Raw genomic sequence first — 17766 nt, 5'->3', positions numbered from 1 at the left:
AAACTTCTGAAGAATATAAGGATTAGGAGAAATAATTATGGGTTGCTGTGCCTCTTTGAAATAAATGCAAATTTTGCACTACTGCTTCTTAAATCAGGAAAAGAAATTAATGACATGTTAATTAGCATATCAGGAGGGCCTGACCTGGACAGGATAAGAGTAGATTACTGCAGGAGTTTTCTTTTTTTTTGTGCTTGCTTTTTAAAATTTAATTTTATATTTTTAAATTTAATGTAGATTTGTAATGCTGTTTTGAAGAGCATTTCAAAGTATTTCTTTTGTGTCACGTTAACATCTGTTTTGGATGTTCAAAATCAGTTCATTTTTCATCCTTAAAAAAACCCAGATGTTGCTCTTCAGTAACTATAGCAGGAAAAGTTTTCAGCACCAGCATACTTGTCACACAGTTTCAACCATCAAATAGTTTCTTTAATTTCTGTTAAGGATTAAGGATTCTGGACAAGCTCAGAAGTAAGACTGTGGACTCTGAAAGCAAGCAGCATTTTATAATGAATCCTATTAGATGTGGAAATTTCAATCAGACCTCTGTATTTGTAGAGTTACACTGCACTCTTGCAGTAATGTTTAACTGGCAGAATTAACTGGTTATGAATCTTAAGGATTTCAAAACAAGCTCTGGAAACGTAGCCAAATTTTATGCTCAATTTGAATGGCTGAGTTCAAGGGGACAGTTGTGAGCAGCAGATAATGCAGTGCCCCAGTTTAGCACTATCTCTTACAGTCTTAAAAATGACAGAGCTGTGAATCTGTGTCATTCAGCTGTGGATGCTACAATAATTAAAGGGTGTATAAATTTTAGGGGAAAAGCTATTTAGAATTGGATGTGCACTTCTGTGCAGTTATTGAGCTCAATTAAAAATATTTTTTCACTTGTTTTCTCAGACTATAAAATAGCAACAGAAAAATGCATATTTTATAATCTCTGTTCACCATGGAGTTGTTATGGGTTATTCTCATTCTGGATTATTCCTTGTGGAGAATAGCAGACTGTCTGTTTTAAATGAAATGCCACTAGCAGATCTTATTGAATAAATAAAACATAAATCTCCACATGCAGTGCACCAGGAATTCAAAGGTGAAATAGCTGAAAAGTGACTGATAAATAGCTTCTGGCTTGCATACCACAGATTTTAAAGTAGCTAATCTGACATAATTTTAAAAAGGATTTAAGGAGGTCTAAAACTCAAGTTGTTACAAATGATTAGGAAAGGGATAGACAAATAGAAAACACTATTATGCTGTGTATAATCTCTGGTTTATCTGTGTGCAGTTCTACTCCTCTCCGAAGAAATATATCAACTGCAAATAATATGGGTGAAAAAAAAAAAAGGTTTTTCACTGGAGAAGCATATTAGAAATTCTCAGCCTTCATGAAAGGCAGCTGAGAGGGAAATACAATAGCAATCTTTCAAATAATGAAGGAAATGGAGACGTTTTTAACTGTTTCAAAATGCAAATTGGAGCATCCACTGAAATTATTGCCTTGCAATTTCAAAAGGAGTGCATGACAGTGGTTTTCTCCACAATGTATAATTGGGAGTAATACTGGAAGATTTTGTGGGTCTAGAAAATAATTGAGTTAATTAAATTGAAGAAAAATCAATCCAAACACAAAGATGTGACTTCTTTCAAAGGAAATCCCTGGACAGTGATATTTTGGAATAATAAATACCACTGTAATATTTAAGTGTTCTGCATAAAATACATTTCATAATCCTTCAAGGAATTTTCTGAACCATTGAGATCAGTGTGCCTTGCTATAAGAGCAGGGTGCAAGAAACTTGGAGGTCATTTAAAGTAAACATGAGTTGCCTTTGTAATGTTATGGCAATAATGACTAATTTAGTCTTAAAATAGAAATATTAGATACGATGACAAAATATATTTCCTTCCAACTAATGCTTATCTTCTGTGCATGGCATGTCATTCTAAATGTTTTCAGAGCACATCCTCTCTCTTTGTACTTGCTTAAGTTTGTTTTTGCTACAGGTTTAGGTCTTGACTCCTGTCTTGCTATGCATTAGCACTGACAGATTACTAGTACAATTAATTTTGCACCTGAGTAGAAAAATTAATTACATGACCAATTGATGTCTTCTTTACCAATCAACAAATCATAAGGATTGTTTGGACTTCACTGGGTGAAATTATCCAGGCTGTGGCAGGAGCTCAGACTAGACATTCATAAGCATGTCTTCCAGCAAGAACATTAGGCTGTTATCCAAAAGAAGGTTCAGAGGTTTATTCTCTTTCAGAGTTTCTGATGGCTATTACTGAGTGGCAGACTGATTGGTTATAAATATTACAGGACACAGCCATATATGGAAAAATTAATTTGTTTTGTACAAAGTCACACTTAAGGAAACCTGGTCTGTTAAACAGACAATTTAAATATTAGGTGACTTTTTAAAGTCAGGGTGATGGTGGCAAAAGTCTTCTCTTCCAAATAACTGTTTTTCTAGTAGAGGGAAACAACCTAGTTCTCTAGGTTGCTTTCTGATGACTGCTATATGTGATCTGTGCAGTTTAATGCCCATCTCTTTTGTGTTGCAGACATTGCTCAGTCAGTCTACCATTAGAAAATAATTTCTTGTCTAATACATTCACGGCCATACAGACAGAATCCAGATCAGAATTTTAAAAAGAAAATAATTTTCATTTTACCTCTAGATGGTGATAGTTAGATGCAGTTTCTTTACTGTGTGAAGCAAGTTCATTATTGCAGTAATATTATTTTGTCATATTTCTCAACTGTAGAGTATCTTGTTTTCTGTATAAATGTGGATTCCACTTTCCTGTGAAGTGTACAGCAAATGCCATTAGTCATGCCTTTTGTTGCTATAATTACCAATGCCTGACACTTAAGATAATGAAACTGAGATTTTATGATTCCTAAAGTGATATCAATATTTAAATGGCTTCTTGCAAATCCGCCTTGTTTGCAGAGCAGTGAACACTTTACATTATGAACCAAATAAGTTTAAAGATTAATATGCTAATCAGACAAGACTGTTACTATTTGCATACGAATAGGACACCCTAAGACTATAATCAATAAACATTTCTTAAATTTTTCTTTATTCCTTTTACTATCTTCAGTTTTGCTGTTTAGTATTGACTGACATATTTGCTTGCAATATTTCTTTTTACATTACTTTAAAAGATGTTTTAAAACCTGATGTTTTCCTCTGCACTTCCTCTGTGAAGGAAGAGCAATACACTCTCCTGTGAAAGGGCTTTTATCACAGGATTATTTAGGTTGGAAAACAACTCTAAAACCGTTGAGTCCAGCTGTTCCCCAGCACTGCCAAGGCCACCACTCACCCATGTCCCCAGAAGCCACATCCCCATGGCTTTTAAATTCCTCCAGGTGTGGTGGCTCCAGTGCTGCTGTGGGCAGCCTGTGCTGGACAGCCCTTCCCATGAAGTTTTCTCTATTCAATGGGAACCTCCCCTGGCCCAGCCTGAGGCTGTTTCCCCTTGTCCTGTCCCTGTTCCCTGGGGGCAGTGCCTGACCCTCCCCTGGCTCCAGGCTCCTGTCAGGGAGTTGTGCAGACCCACAAGGTTCCCCCTGAGCCTCCTTTTCTCCAGGCTGAGCCACTTCCCCAGCTCCACTCCCTTCTCTGAACATGCTCCAGCCCCTCAGTGTCCTTGCAGTGGAGAGGAAGAATTTTCACAGAAACACAGCATAAAAGATGGAGGATAGCAGTATCTGATACCAAAAATGTTTGAGGAGCAGAGTGCCCAGAAAATACTTTGAGAGATGAAACAGGGAAAGCACAGTCCAGGATCTGCCAGCTGTGCCTGTTAACCTTGAATTTAATCACAAGTCAGCATGGCCTTGGTATTTCCTCAAAGGTTGAAAATGGAAGGCAATGGAAGGCAATTAAGAGTTGAAAGGTAAGCAGCAAACTAAACCCAAAAAATTACACCCGAAATTGCATTTTATTTTCCTGATACGTGATGAATTGGATGACTTCAGCAGCTGCAGCACTAAGCAGGCAAAAAGGAGAAATAAATAGTCTTCTAATCATATTCCATTTCTGTGCAGCTCAGGGCAAGTAGAGAAGAAAATGAACTGGAATGATTGGGAGAATTTGAAAGAAAGATGTGGCTCATGGCATTCTCAGAGTGATTTGAATCTGTGTGAGCCAAAAAGGTTGAATATCCCACTTTTTGTGCAGTGGGACCCAAGGATGTATCAAAGAAGCATAAGAGGAAGCATAAAGCAGAAAAAATTTTAAATAACTGGGATGAAGGGAGTATAAAAAGATGAGATCAGTCCTTGGAGACTTCTGTAATTATTTCTTTTTCTAAAGGAAACAGAATTACAGCTTACTACATTGATTTGTTTATTGAAGTGCTGGGTGCAAAAAATCCTAGGAAAGTAAAAGTAGAATTTCTATTTTCAGATTATTTTATAACCACTGCAGAAAGAAACAAATAATTTATATTCAATAAATATCTAAAATAAATATTAATTATGTTACGTATTTTAAAAACTGATGAGATAGCCTCCTTTCCCTTGACTGAGCACTCACCATGTTTTGTTTAGAGAAAAAGGCAGCACTATTGTAATTTTACCTATTTTCTCTTCTGTAGAAACTTCTTTCCCTGAGTGGTTGTCATGCACTGCAATGACTGTATGGTTCAAAGTGCATGTTTGTGAAACGACGTTAATTATCTTGGGTTATTATAAGTCATATTTCACTGTCAAAAGGAGCTTATTATGCTATTGAGTGATTTTTTTTTTTGGTGCTGATTTGATTTGCATATAAAAAGACAAAAAATATTGATTCTATGCAACAAAAGTGGAGGCAGTGCTGCCTTTGTTCTCTAGTGGCCAGTCACTTTAGTGCTGTTTTGGTGAATAGACGCAGAACTGTGACTGCAGAAGCACACTGATCATTACACTGCATGTCTGTAATTGAGTGGATAAGCCTAAAATGTGTGACATTTTTCTCTTTAGTGGAACAATATTGGCTGTTTTTAAGGTTCATGCTTTGATATGTGTTCTGTCATATATTTGACGCTGTATTGTTCATTTTTATGAACTAAATAACAGAAACTTGAAGATTTAACATAAATTATATTCAAGTATCTGTAGTCTTTGTGCGAGTGGATAGAATGGTCATATTGAAATAAAAGCTTGTTCACTCTAATTCCTGTTATGTCTCTATGGCACACAAAAAGCTGCTACTATCACAACTGAAAAGTTTCATTGTTCCATTTGTTTTTCATTATGCAGAAAATTCTTAAATTGGATCATTTTCAAAGGGGGAACTTAACCATAAATACAGGCCTGCAGCTGTCTCAAAATATAACTTTAATTTGTATTCATTTCTCACACTTCAGAGGTAACTTTGTAGACTTGAGCTTGAATTTACATTCTTAACAGAATCCCATTGTCCTGAAGTAAAATGAAACTGCTTCTTATTTTTTTATGAATACTTTTTATTTCTTCTATATGTTTTGAGTGCAGAAATAAGTAATTTTGATAAATCCTAAGTAGATTGAAATACATTACTCCCATTTCATAGTGTGCTTTTCTAACAGGAAAAAAGATACCTAATGTCCTTGAAAACAGTTATTTCTTAAATGTTAAACTTTGATCAAAATCTCTTCAACTTCATTTTCCTGAATAATTGAGATGTACATTAAAGTTGAACCAGAGTTTTAAGAATTAAAAAACCCTTTATTATCCGAAGTGTAAAACTCTAGACCAGTGGTACTCCAAGATTTGTAGTGTTATATAAAAACAAATGTAAGGGAAACATTCACCGGTCAAGCTTAGCTGAGTTAACATCAAAAAATAATGGTGCCAATTAACATGTTCTGCTCTTGTGTTTGTGCTAATTGGGTTGTCCCTACCAAGCCAGTTGCTAAATTTCCTTTTTGTTATCACATGCTTGGACATTGATTTGAATGTATACAATAAACAAGGGGATCTCCAGAAAACCTTTTTCTCTTAGTGAGGGAAAGGAAGTTAGAAATACAGTAATACAGAGAATTACAGTAATTCAGAAGTTTTTCTTTCACCCTTTTTTATCCCCTTGTAATGCCTACTTAGCTGATAAATGTCACAGGAGCTTCCTTAGTGCAGATCAGTCTCTTTTGCATTCCTTATGCTGTCCATCACTTTTTTCCATGCTCAAAATGGTGACCTTGTCCAGCCTAGGACTGATTCTTTACAAACATTCTCAGTATTCTCTCTGTCCTTTGAAGTGTTCTGCTGTTGAAATGTCCTGAGTTGCCTTGTATCTTGTGCCATTTTTATATGTGGTTTAGTAGAGCTTTCACTGCTCATCTTCCCTTAACACTGTTCCTTTCCTTCTGGTAGTGGGCCATGGACTCACAAGGACTTTGAATTCAGCTCTTTTGTATTTGTGGAGCTCCCATCAATGGAGTTCTCTGTCTTAGAATTTATTTTTCATTATGTATTATTCCTTCCAGAAAATGTGAGCCATGTTTGCAGGCAAGATTCAGGAGTAACTTTGTTTAGGGAATATCCTTCCTGATACTTAATCTGGAATTCTGCAGCTATGGATGTCATTATAACAGGAGAAGGTTCTATAATATCTCAGTCAGTATCTCTTGCTGTACTGCAGAGAGACACAAAACTGACACACAATCTATATTTTGCATGAGAAAAGAGAAGCACACGCATAAGACTTCTGCAGATCAGAAGGACAGGTGTTGATTACAGGCATTTGAACTGGAGCAAGTTGGAATTTTGGCATTTGTCCTTTATTTTCCTCATGCTTTTATATGTAAATGGAGATGAACTATGTCAGTTGGTATCAGTCTGTTTCCTGGACTTGCTAACATCATATTTGACTCAACTGCTTAAAGATTCTTAACCTATTGTGGTAGTTTGTATTAATGAGGAAAGCAAAGAACCAATTATTAAAATAATTCCCTATAAAGACCTTAACAACTTCCTTTAGACCTGATAAAAATCAATCAAATGTCTGGTTTTTAATATTGAACATTGTTACACCAATACAAAAGTTAGATAGGCCTTTGTGAACACACATCTTAAAACAAACAAACCCCAAAAAGCAATTTTTTCTTCCGCCTAAGTACTTGTACCAAGCTGGCCGGGCGGGGGCTGCCGCGGTGTGGCTCAAACTCCAGTACCACGGCAGCAGGATATTCACTTCAGTGTGCAATCATTATACATGTGCTTTCACATTGATTCTCTGAAGATTTTTGGCATTTCAGTAATATTAAGTTAGCAGGTAGTAGACTGATAAACACTATTAAATTACTACTGTTATTGCTCTTGCTTTCCAAATCTCTGACTTCAGACATGTTTGTGATGAGAAAATAACAGACTAATTCATTAAACATACTTATTAACTGAAATTTTTCTTAGAGCTGCTGTAGCTCATAGCTACAGAAAGGTTACCAATCGATCTTTACATGGGAGACCCAGGTGGAAAGTGCTCCGAAATTACAAACAGAAACTAATTAATTAATTAATTTTTATATATCCAAGACAATATTAAAGTGAAATCTTTCGTCTACAAGTGAATATTCTAGCAGTGATTTTGATTTAGTCTGTACATTTTCATTACCCTGAAAATTATTTAAGTAGGTTAGAAATTGGATGATATCAGGAAAACAGGGGCATCAGAAAGGAAATGAAATGATTTAGCATTTATCTTTTAAATTGATCTGAGAATAAGCCTGAGAGCAGTCATTTCAACTTTCTGTAACATGGCCCTAAGATAACTATATGCCTTCAGTGAGTAGACTAGTTTATCCAAATAATTTTATATTTAATATTCACTTAGTTTGATTTCCCAACTGCATTTGCATTAAGTGTGTAGCAATCCCTTGGCTTGAGAATAGTATTCCCCTCTGAGATAATAAAAGTTTAAATGTGAGCTGCATCATGAACTTTAATATACCTTTCATAGTCTATTAGTTGATTGTCAATAAATTCAATATGGCACAGGGCTCCAAATGTTGCATTTTCATTTCCTGCTGTCTAAATGAAATCAATATCTATGTACATAGAAGAACAGTAAGAAATTTTCCAATAGTTTTATCTAAGAAATCAATCCATGTTTTTGCAGTCCTGAAAATTTTCAATTACAGTGTACAGGATTCTTTAGTTGGTTAACTATTGGTTACAGCTTAACAGGTAATGTTGAACTGCATGATTCACCAAATCACATGTGCAAAGATAAGTACTTAGTTAAGTTAGGATTTCCATATTAAATAACTTTGTTAAAAATAATTTAAGCTTTTATTTTGGTCATCCCTGTCCCCCTACAGAAACTGAAACATGAATCTTGGGAATGTATACAGAATTCCAAACAATATACTAGTTGAAGTGAGACTAGGCAGGGGGAGGGCTTAGGGCTGGATGAATAAAGATTTAATATAGTTTTTACTACATGAAATAAATTTGATTAGAATTATGCAAAATAGTTGCATTTTTTATATTCCTGCATTTGCCTTCAAAGAGGTACTCAATTATTAAAACAGAAGGTTCTGTAGGTGTTTAATTATCCTGGCTTTTTCAATATGAAAAAGAAATCTGAATACTTCTTGCAGACTTACTATTGTGTTTCCATCATGCCACTACCTGAATTCTTGTTACCAAAACTAGCTGAATTTTTGTTTACATGTATGTTTGTAATTCACGATACTCTGAATATTTTCATTTCTTAGATGTGTTAATTTTGGAATTATAGTATTCCTTTTTTTGGAATTATAGTCTTCCTGTAGAAAATGTATTAATATTTTCTACACTGAAATATTCTAATTTGACAGAACTTGCATGGTATCTGCATAATATATTGTATTTTGTTGCCAAGAAGCTTCCTATAAGTTTGAGAAACTAGGTGTCTGAAGAGAGGACTTCACAAAGGCCAAAGCATGGGCACATTTTGTGGGACAAGACATTCACTTCATCTCTGAAATACCGTCAGTCCTCAGAAAAATTGATTTTTTTCTCCTAAGGACTTTCAGTATCTCAGTGAGAAAGAAGTACCATGCTTCAGTCACCAGGAAAAGCTGCAATTCAGTATTGAAATTGGCCACATCAAAATCCAAATTTTATTTTTATCTAGTTTCCACAAAAATGCAGTTGTTACTGCCCACTCTGTGTGTGACAGTGGTTGGTGTTGCTTTTTTCCATAAATGTTCTCCTGATATTTGCCTTACAGTTTACTACTAAATTACTGGGGGTTTTGGAGCTGCAAAACAGTGTCATCAGTACTGTTCCAGCTTAATTCCTGATGTAAAATATTGAGATTATTAACACACACAAGAATGAATAAACTACAGATTCCATTGAAGGAGCAAAGGGAAAGGTCACTCTGGATTTTAAGTTCTGATGCTTGGTTTATCGTTTCTGACTTGTGCTGTTTCAGCATTCTTTTAAACTGTGTCATTCCCTAGGAAAGAGTGTAATCTCAGTTTTCTGTGAGTATATTTCACTTCTGCATGGCATTTTCCTAGAGAAAGCGAATATTTAGCATGTAATTGGTAATAGGCTCATGAAATAATGAGCAGCAAACAAAAACAGAATCACAAAAACTACAGCTGTGTTAAATTATACTTAATGTCCTATACAAGCAGAAAGAATGAACTGTGTTTATTTTCCAAACAATAAAATTTCTAGTTTAGTTTTCAATGTAATTTTGTTAGGAAGTAAATTAAGTTTCATACTTGGGATAAAATTAGGTTTTGCAATTCTGATGCTGCAAAGCTAATTTACAAAGTTGAAAAACTGTGTTGAGGACATAGAAATCAATTTCATAGTGGTATTAAATGATTTTTTCCTTTGGTCACTGGGTAGTAGAATATGCTGGAAACCATGGTAACGAGAAGTGCTGCCATGGTTGCCCCAGAGTCATGTTAAAATGAGCAAGCTGTGTTGATTAAAATAGGAGAAAGAGAGAGAAAGAGGAGGAAAAGGGAGAGAATGGGGTTAATGACCTGTACAACAGCAAAAGCAAATGCAGTCAGACATGGATCTGTGGCTGTGGGATCCTGGAGCTTGTGGTACTTCACATGGTGCTGAGCCTGGGGGATTTAAAAAGAGTGAAGGACACACATCAGCTCTGTTTGTCTTTACATGATTCCTTCCCTGTCTGCATTTTGCAGGTTTACATCAGGATAAAGGACGATGAGTGGAATGTGTATCGAAGGTACGCAGAGTTCAGAAGCTTGCATCATAAATTACAGAACAAGTACCAGCAAGTGAGGACTTTCAACTTCCCACCAAAAAAGGCCATTGGAAACAAGGTACTTGAAAGAACTCACAGTACCAGTAAAAGCTGGGGGAAAAACCTCTCTTACCTATACACAAAAAATTAGGTGACTTATAAATATTTTCACACCTGCTAGTACCTGCTATTTTTATAGACTTTCCTCCTACCAACTGGAGATTCACTGATGTAGGTAATGCATTGGTTTTTCCACTTACTGAGAAGTTTTATTGAATGAAATATTGATGATGTACACAAAAGCACAAACCCTCAAAAACTGTACTGGACAGCCCTAAATGTAAAATGAAGTCTCTTCTCCATTTTTCTCAAAAAAAAAAAAAAAGACAGCAATCAATACTGGTGCGTAATTCATTAAATATTTCTGTAAATTTCAAGAAGTACCAGTCTAAAATCCTTAAATTTCCTGCACTCTTCACCAACACTTTTAAGTTCTTTAAACCAGCTTTTTAAAGACATTTAGGTACTTAATCCCTGTAATCTGTCTTTGTGTCTTAGCCCTGTCATTTTAAAATGGAAATTTGTGTTTTCATATCTATAGGGTTTTGAAATAAAACAGTAACTATTGTAGTATGTATGTAGTAAATATGTAGTACCATGTAATTAAAATCTTAGTCATCAAAACTTTAAACTGATCAAGAGTGTAAATACACATTGCAGTGTACACTGTAAGGCCAGTAAGGATTGAGGCGTAATTGAAGGAAATTTCCTTTGCAGCATAGGACTTATCTGAAATTTTTATTTAGCTATCACAAGTAAAATCTCCAATATATTGGAGATTTAAATTGTTCCTATGACTGAAAACATCTTTGTTGAACTGCTGGGTTCTTAAAGTAGAGTTTTTAAGGTTAAATTTAATTAGCTTTTTCATAGGATTTTCTCTTTTTACTGTTTTTTGCCTTTGTATCACTAAGTTCTTGTATTAAATCTTTAAGAAGCTCCTACCATAGTGATCCATGTAGTCATCAAAACACAGCTGACATAATAACTGTAAAACTCAGATCTTCATGACATTGTGTTTGGTTTAAGACCACAGTAATGCATATATCATTAAAATGCCACAATTGTCCTTTGTCTGTGCTAGAAAAATGATCTTTACTAATTTGTATGAAGTAATATAAATTTTGAAAAAAGAAATAGAAAAAAGTTAGAAATTCCTTACTGGCATTCAGATGTCAGTGAATGTGGATTATGAATGTTTAAAGATAGTAACTTTGACTTCCAAAGATTTCCCAGGTATTTTGCAAAATGAGTAGGTAAGTTTGGCATATGTGAAATGGCAGTGATGCGTGTAGTCTGGGATGGGTGGTGGTGATAAAAATATAGATGAAATTTATCAATAAAATCCATAGGTCTGTTTGCTTGGCATAAGGTCCAGTTAATGTAGTTCATTGCCTGCTGACTGAGGAAATGGAAGTTCTTTAGAGAGCTTTTCTGCTTTTATTTCATCTGGTAGAAGTTCATGCATTTTTCATTTAATTTTTAGTGGACGGTTTTGTCATGGAAACCAGGCATTTTCTTCTTTGTTACATAACTAATTCTCCTTTTTTGAAGTGATGGAGTATCAGCCACTTCAGTAAATTACAAAAGACGCCTTTTAAGCTTTTTTTTGATACTCTTTCATCCTTAATTACTTTAAATACTAATTGAGTTACAACTTCACTTGCACAATTGATGCATACAAAATTATCAGTGGAGCAACTTATGAAAAAATTTGCATTGCTTATTCTTTTGGTGCTTTAGCTTTGAGCCAAAATTCTACCTTAATCTTGCATAAACCCACAACCACTTATCAGATCTCAGAAAAAGGACTTTTTCTTTAGAGTCCCTTTACTGTCCCTTGCACTCCTGAAAGACTCCTGTGATGAGACGTGGGGCAGTGGTGGGGTTGTGACCTGGCAAGTCTCAGAGTGACACTTCCACCTCAGCTGAGCAAGGCTCAGTTTGTCACACTGGAGTTTATTTGCACAGCACATTGTGCATGCAGATTTTTGTCCTTTTAGTGAGACTGTTTTCTGTGTGTGTCACAGAATGTATTGCCCTTTGGAATTTGGACCATTTTGTGCAGTAGTCCTTGGAAAATAATTGTGCTGTGGGACTGGCTGAGGTGGGTGGAAGGCCCTGAGATGGCCCTGCTTTCCACAGCCAGTTGAAGGTTTAAAAATTTAGTATAAAATTAATTCATTCATGTGGGAAAGTCTGTCTTGGAATTCTGCAGAACTTTCAGTTTAGGATGAGGATTTGTGCAGGATGTTACATATGGATATGTTTGGTAATAAACATTAGAGGAGATATTGCCAATACTACCTTTTTCAATACTGCTTTTTCAATTTAGTGGCTACCAAAGCACATCTACCTTTAAATATGCAATTAGATGTCACTGGATAATTTTTCTCTCTGATATTGCTTTTACTGGTTTTAATAGAATTGGAACTGTCTTCCCATTTCTGGATTAATCAATACAATCTTAAATCAGTCCTAAAGAACAGTTTCAGTAGCTGAATTCTGCTGACAAAAGTATCTCTTACATTAATCTATGGTTTTCATATCCTTTGAACTCCTCAGTGTTATTAGATGCCCAAATAACACATTAGTTAAAACCAGTCCTCCATGTGCAAATGGCTAAAAATTATAATTTTACAGCTTTTGGAAAAGCATTGATGCTTTTATATGCTTCAGCTCAGCACCTGGATGAGTTTTTTCACTGCATCCCTTCAATGCACTCTGTACTGTGGGGCTAATGAAGGTTATGTGCTTATTGTAAATGTCAGAGGCATCCAAAGGTCTTGCTGTAATTGAAACCAGCACTGAAATTCGTGTTCAGTTACATGTCTCAGATTTAGGGAACCTCCAGGATCACAAGAGGACACCATATTCTGCAGAATGACCTGGAATCACTCCTGCAGACTGGCAAAGTACTGTCCAGTGGAGCTCAGAGTGGGGAGCTTCACTAGAGGAGAGTAATGTAGAATAAAATACAGAGAAGTATTCATTTTCATGCATAATATTTTTCCTGTTTGCAACAGTAGAAGTCAGGGAGGTCAGGTTCAAATGCAAAGTTGCAGAGTTTGACATTGGGAAAATGCAAAAAGAAAGCAGAATTTTAGCTGAATGAGGATTTTAAAAAGTCAGAAAATCAGATATTTTTAGATATATATATATTCATCAAGTAGCAGTGAAATTTGAAAATGTTTAACAATTATAAACCATTATAATTAATAATAATATAAATGTTGATCATTATGTTTGTAATGCATTTTTGCTTTTCATTTGTTTGCCTTCAGTTGGGACAATTTATCTTGGAAGTTCATGTTCATATATGTGAGATTAAAAACTAGCTTTAATGCTTGAGGAAAGCTAAATTTGATATACAGAAAACCAATTAGTTGAAAAGTAACTGAAAAGAGGAAAGACTACTGCTTTGTACAAGTAACCTTTTTTGCAATTACAAAGAAGAGTGTGTATTTGCCTTTCAGCTTGGTAACCTCATTTTCAGCATATTAGTTTAACATTTGAATTTAGTAAGTTAGAACTAAAATAAAGCAGGGAAGAGAATAATTTGTTTTATAAATGTTGCTTTGAATCAAGTTAGATATTTACTGAAGGAAAATAATAATGCTTTCAAGAGTCCATGTATTAATTTTCATGTATACTATTCCCCATGCTGTGTATCTTCTACTAAAGATCTTTCAGTGCTGGTAGCAAATAGTTGTCAAAATCTTTATGAGTAATCCTGGCAAGAATAAGAGTTCTTTCTTCAATTCATCAATACTTTATTTGAGTAAAACAAGAAATACCTTTGTTCCCTTGTTTGTGTATATAAGGAAAATGTCTTTACTTAGCATGTATTTTAATTAATTTTCAACCTGCAGATCAATTTCTTTAAAACCTATAAATTTCAACTGTATCGTTAACATTTGAACTGTTCAGGTTTTGTAATTTTTAAACATACTCCTATGTATCAGCCTGGTTTGTGATTTCCTCAGTATTTTCTATGTAGCTGTATATACCAAGATTTGTAATTTCCAACTGGTTTTTCTTGCATGAGATAGATTCTTTTCCTTTTGCAAGCCTTCAGGTACTTTGGATCTTGTGAACTCCTTCTCACAGTTTTTGTTTTTGACTGCTGCCTTGCTGCCAGGAGTGCCCAGGACAGGCTGGGCTCCAGGCACCTTTGTACAGTCACAGCACCTGATTGGAAAAGGTTCCCTGTAGGTTTTTGCATACAAATATAATTTTTTTCCACTTAAGATAACATTTAGCTTACATTTGGCTTCTGAACCTTTCTGGTGTTATGTTAGTGTCTCTCAAAATAATGATTAAATATTAATACATGAATATTTAGTGGACTGACTAGTCTAATCTTTAAAATATTGCAGCATCCTTAAAATCCCAGTTGCTGCTTCTACATTGGGCAGATTATAGTAATTGAGTAAAGATCTAATTAAGAATCCTCTTGCAAGAGTGTTGTCCCAATAGAGGGCATATCAAAATAGTTCCACTGAAGACCTGAATTCAGTGATTGTCTAAGTGAGGAGAAATTGAATCAGGTAGCTTTGCACTGAGTGCTGACTTGACTGCTTGATATCCTCTGCTTTCCTTTAAAACACTGGATACCCCATCTGGAAAGAATACACAGCACTTTGCTGAGATCAGAAGAGTGACTTTGCTGTGACTTCTCAGTTGCATTAGGGGAACAATACAGAACTCTAAAATAAGTTTGTGTCTCAGAGAAAATGTTGAGTACAACATAATTCATCATTTTAGTCCATGCAACTGAAACCTGTGAGCTGTATCTCCAGCCATAGCTTGTTTCATGCTCAAATGTTAGTTCAATAAAATGAATATTTTCACCTGTCAGTGGCTCACCTAAATTGCAGATGGATTTGTATATGTCCCTATTTTAAAAAACTTCAAGAATATTATGTGCATGTATTTAAAAATATTCTATTTGTATATACACTTATACATGAGCATGCATATGACAACATCAGACAGCATTTGGGATATATCTGAAGTTGGCTTCTGGAATGTATCTTGTGATTCTGGAAGTTCTGCTCCCCAGGAGCTCTGTCTTTCTCCCATTTATGTCAGTGGAAACTTGCCTTTGCTTACAGAATGCAGATAGATTCCTTTTCTTTTGTTCCCAAAAGCTAAACTGCCTTTAATCAGTGGTCTGTTTGCCTGTTGCTGAAGGTAGTGAAGAGTTTAAGAAAGGCTGCAGGATAACTATTTTAGGATTCAAAAGCAGAGAAGATAAAGATTTTATTGCAAGTAAAAGAAAACAATAAAGCTTGCTCTTGTGCTTATAATGTTTATTGGCTTTTAAAGAAGTCTGTCAAGTAAAGAGAGTTCTCTGGCTCTTTATGTGTATATATATACATAATATATAGGAAAAAAATTTGAAGCCATTCAAATTAGAGTTTGAGTGTTAATATTGTTAAGGGTTTTACATGGGGTCATTGCTGTGTAACCCCTGTCACGCATTTCCTGTAAAAGCTTATTGCCATTTTTGGTGAGCTGGACCTGTCTATTCACAGACAGTACCCCCTTAAAGCTGCTTTTAGACCAGATGATGAAGGAACTAAAGTCCCTTTGGAAAGGGATGCAAGGAGAAGCAGCATGATAGGAACAAGGTTTTTTAAGGAACACACACACCCCTCCCACGTAAAATATGTATTTGAAAATGGGAAGTATAACAATTCCTGTTTAACTAGTTACATAGACAATAACAGAAGACATATGGAATGTTTGAAAGAGGATGGTGCAGGAGAAATCTTAGGGGAGGAAGCAATTTCATTTTAGATTTGGGTGTTTTTCTGTCCAAATTCAGCAAAGCAATTCAGGGCATCTTAAAATTTAAGTATGTGTTTGGCTTGCATTAGAATCAGAAGTACAGATATATGTGCTTTTTCCTCTGTGGAATTTAGGAGCTCAAAAAAACTATCTTTCATCAAATTTGTTTGTCAAAGTCGGACTGTCAGGGGGAACTGAGAAGAAAGCAAACCTTGTGGTTAATGCACTTGGGAAGGGGGGGCTAAATAACATTTCTTGACACTAAGCTTTGATATCCAATGTCTTCGAGTAGAATTGGAAAATTATGACTCTATGATATTTCAGAATTGGCATATATTTATTAAAGGAGAAAAACTTTGAAAATATAAATTAAGTTGTATATTAAAAATTTGAAGTTAAAGATTGTTTTCATTAATGCCACTTAGGTTGATTTTTGGATGGTGTAATATTGAAGTTTAAATTCTGTGTTATTCTTGATTTTCAAAGTAAGTAAATTTTAATTTTCAACCCTTTCAGTGGACTTAACTAGTGTATTGAGTTATTTTCATACAGCCTTTTGCCTTGTGGGTTATAGGAAAAACTATAGCTTATGTATATTTGACAGATATGCTTGTGCTATCCTGTGGGTAAAAGGAAGAGAAATCAATCCATTTGTATTGTGTTCAAACGAGGAAAGGAAATCAAATTAATCTCATATATAGCTGAATGTGATAATTCTAGAATATAACACAGTTTTTGTGTTCTAAAGCTACAAAAGAAGCTTTGTCCTGTAGGTTCACCATGTTATTTCGTAGCTGAAAAGTTCAGTTCCCTAAGAAGCTTTAAAATAGCCATTGGGACTAAATGAATACAATCTGGTTTCCAAACATGTAACTTAATTGTAGTGCCATACAAATAGAAATAAAAATAATGTGACTCCTGGAACAGTCATTAAGATTTCTAGTCACAGCCCACCTGTTTCTTGGCACTGTCACCTGCACTCTAAGAGGGAATACAGAGTATTTCAGATTTTGAGTCCAGATCCTCTGGGTTTTCTACTGCATAAGACTGCAGTTGATATTTTATGTATACAGCACTTAGAAAAGAGCATTCAGTTCTTCATCTCCGTTTTTTTGGTCATATCAGTATCCAAGAGAAGAGAAATAAGTCAGCAGGAAATGGTTGGCTTTTATATGACAAATACTTGATAGTAAATGCTTCCCATTGTGTGGTATGAAATCTCTGGGTTACCTGAAACTCGGCATGAAGGTTAAATCGAGCAGAGTGCAGAGCAGCATATTTCATTTTCAGGGCTTTAATTTAAAAGGTAAACAGTTCTCCAGCTCATGCCTCTCCATCTCCATCAGAATGTCTCACTGAATTAATCTGTTCTTTTGGTGCTCAAGGGCACCATTTCAATGAAATAGTGAATTGAGTAGTTTTCTTTTCAAGTTACAAAAATCTCCTGCTAATTGCTGTTGAAGTTTAGGAAGAAGGAATACAGACTATTTAGGGTCTACAAAACAAAACTTTGCCTGTCAAGAGATGTTTTTATTCTTGCTGTCTTGTAATGGTATAATCAAGAGAAGCAATTTATTCTAACAAATTATTGAATATAGAGCCCATAGAAACAGTTCAGATGGTGTTACTTTGCATCATGACATTATGGGGAAAAAAAGGAAAGTAATTTACATGCTGCTTGGACAACTGCTAGATAAAAATA

General features: G+C 35.1%; 1 protein-coding gene across 2 annotated transcripts in view; it reads left to right on the top strand.

Moving 5' to 3' along the window:
- Positions 1–17766, top strand: part of SNX29 (sorting nexin 29) — a 105931-nt gene that overhangs the window by 47315 nt on the left and 40850 nt on the right. For both annotated transcript variants that reach the window (XM_033073714.2, XM_033073715.1), the window contains exon 19: positions 10147–10287. In XM_033073714.2, coding sequence (XP_032929605.1) covers positions 10147–10287 — 141 coding nt within the window. The remainder of the gene's footprint in view (positions 1–10146; positions 10288–17766) is intronic.

The sequence above is a fragment of the Catharus ustulatus genome, chromosome 16, assembly GCF_009819885.2.
Source record: "Catharus ustulatus isolate bCatUst1 chromosome 16, bCatUst1.pri.v2, whole genome shotgun sequence".
Taxonomy (NCBI): Eukaryota; Metazoa; Chordata; class Aves; order Passeriformes; family Turdidae; genus Catharus; species Catharus ustulatus.
This window is presented reverse-complemented; position numbering and strand designations above follow the sequence as displayed.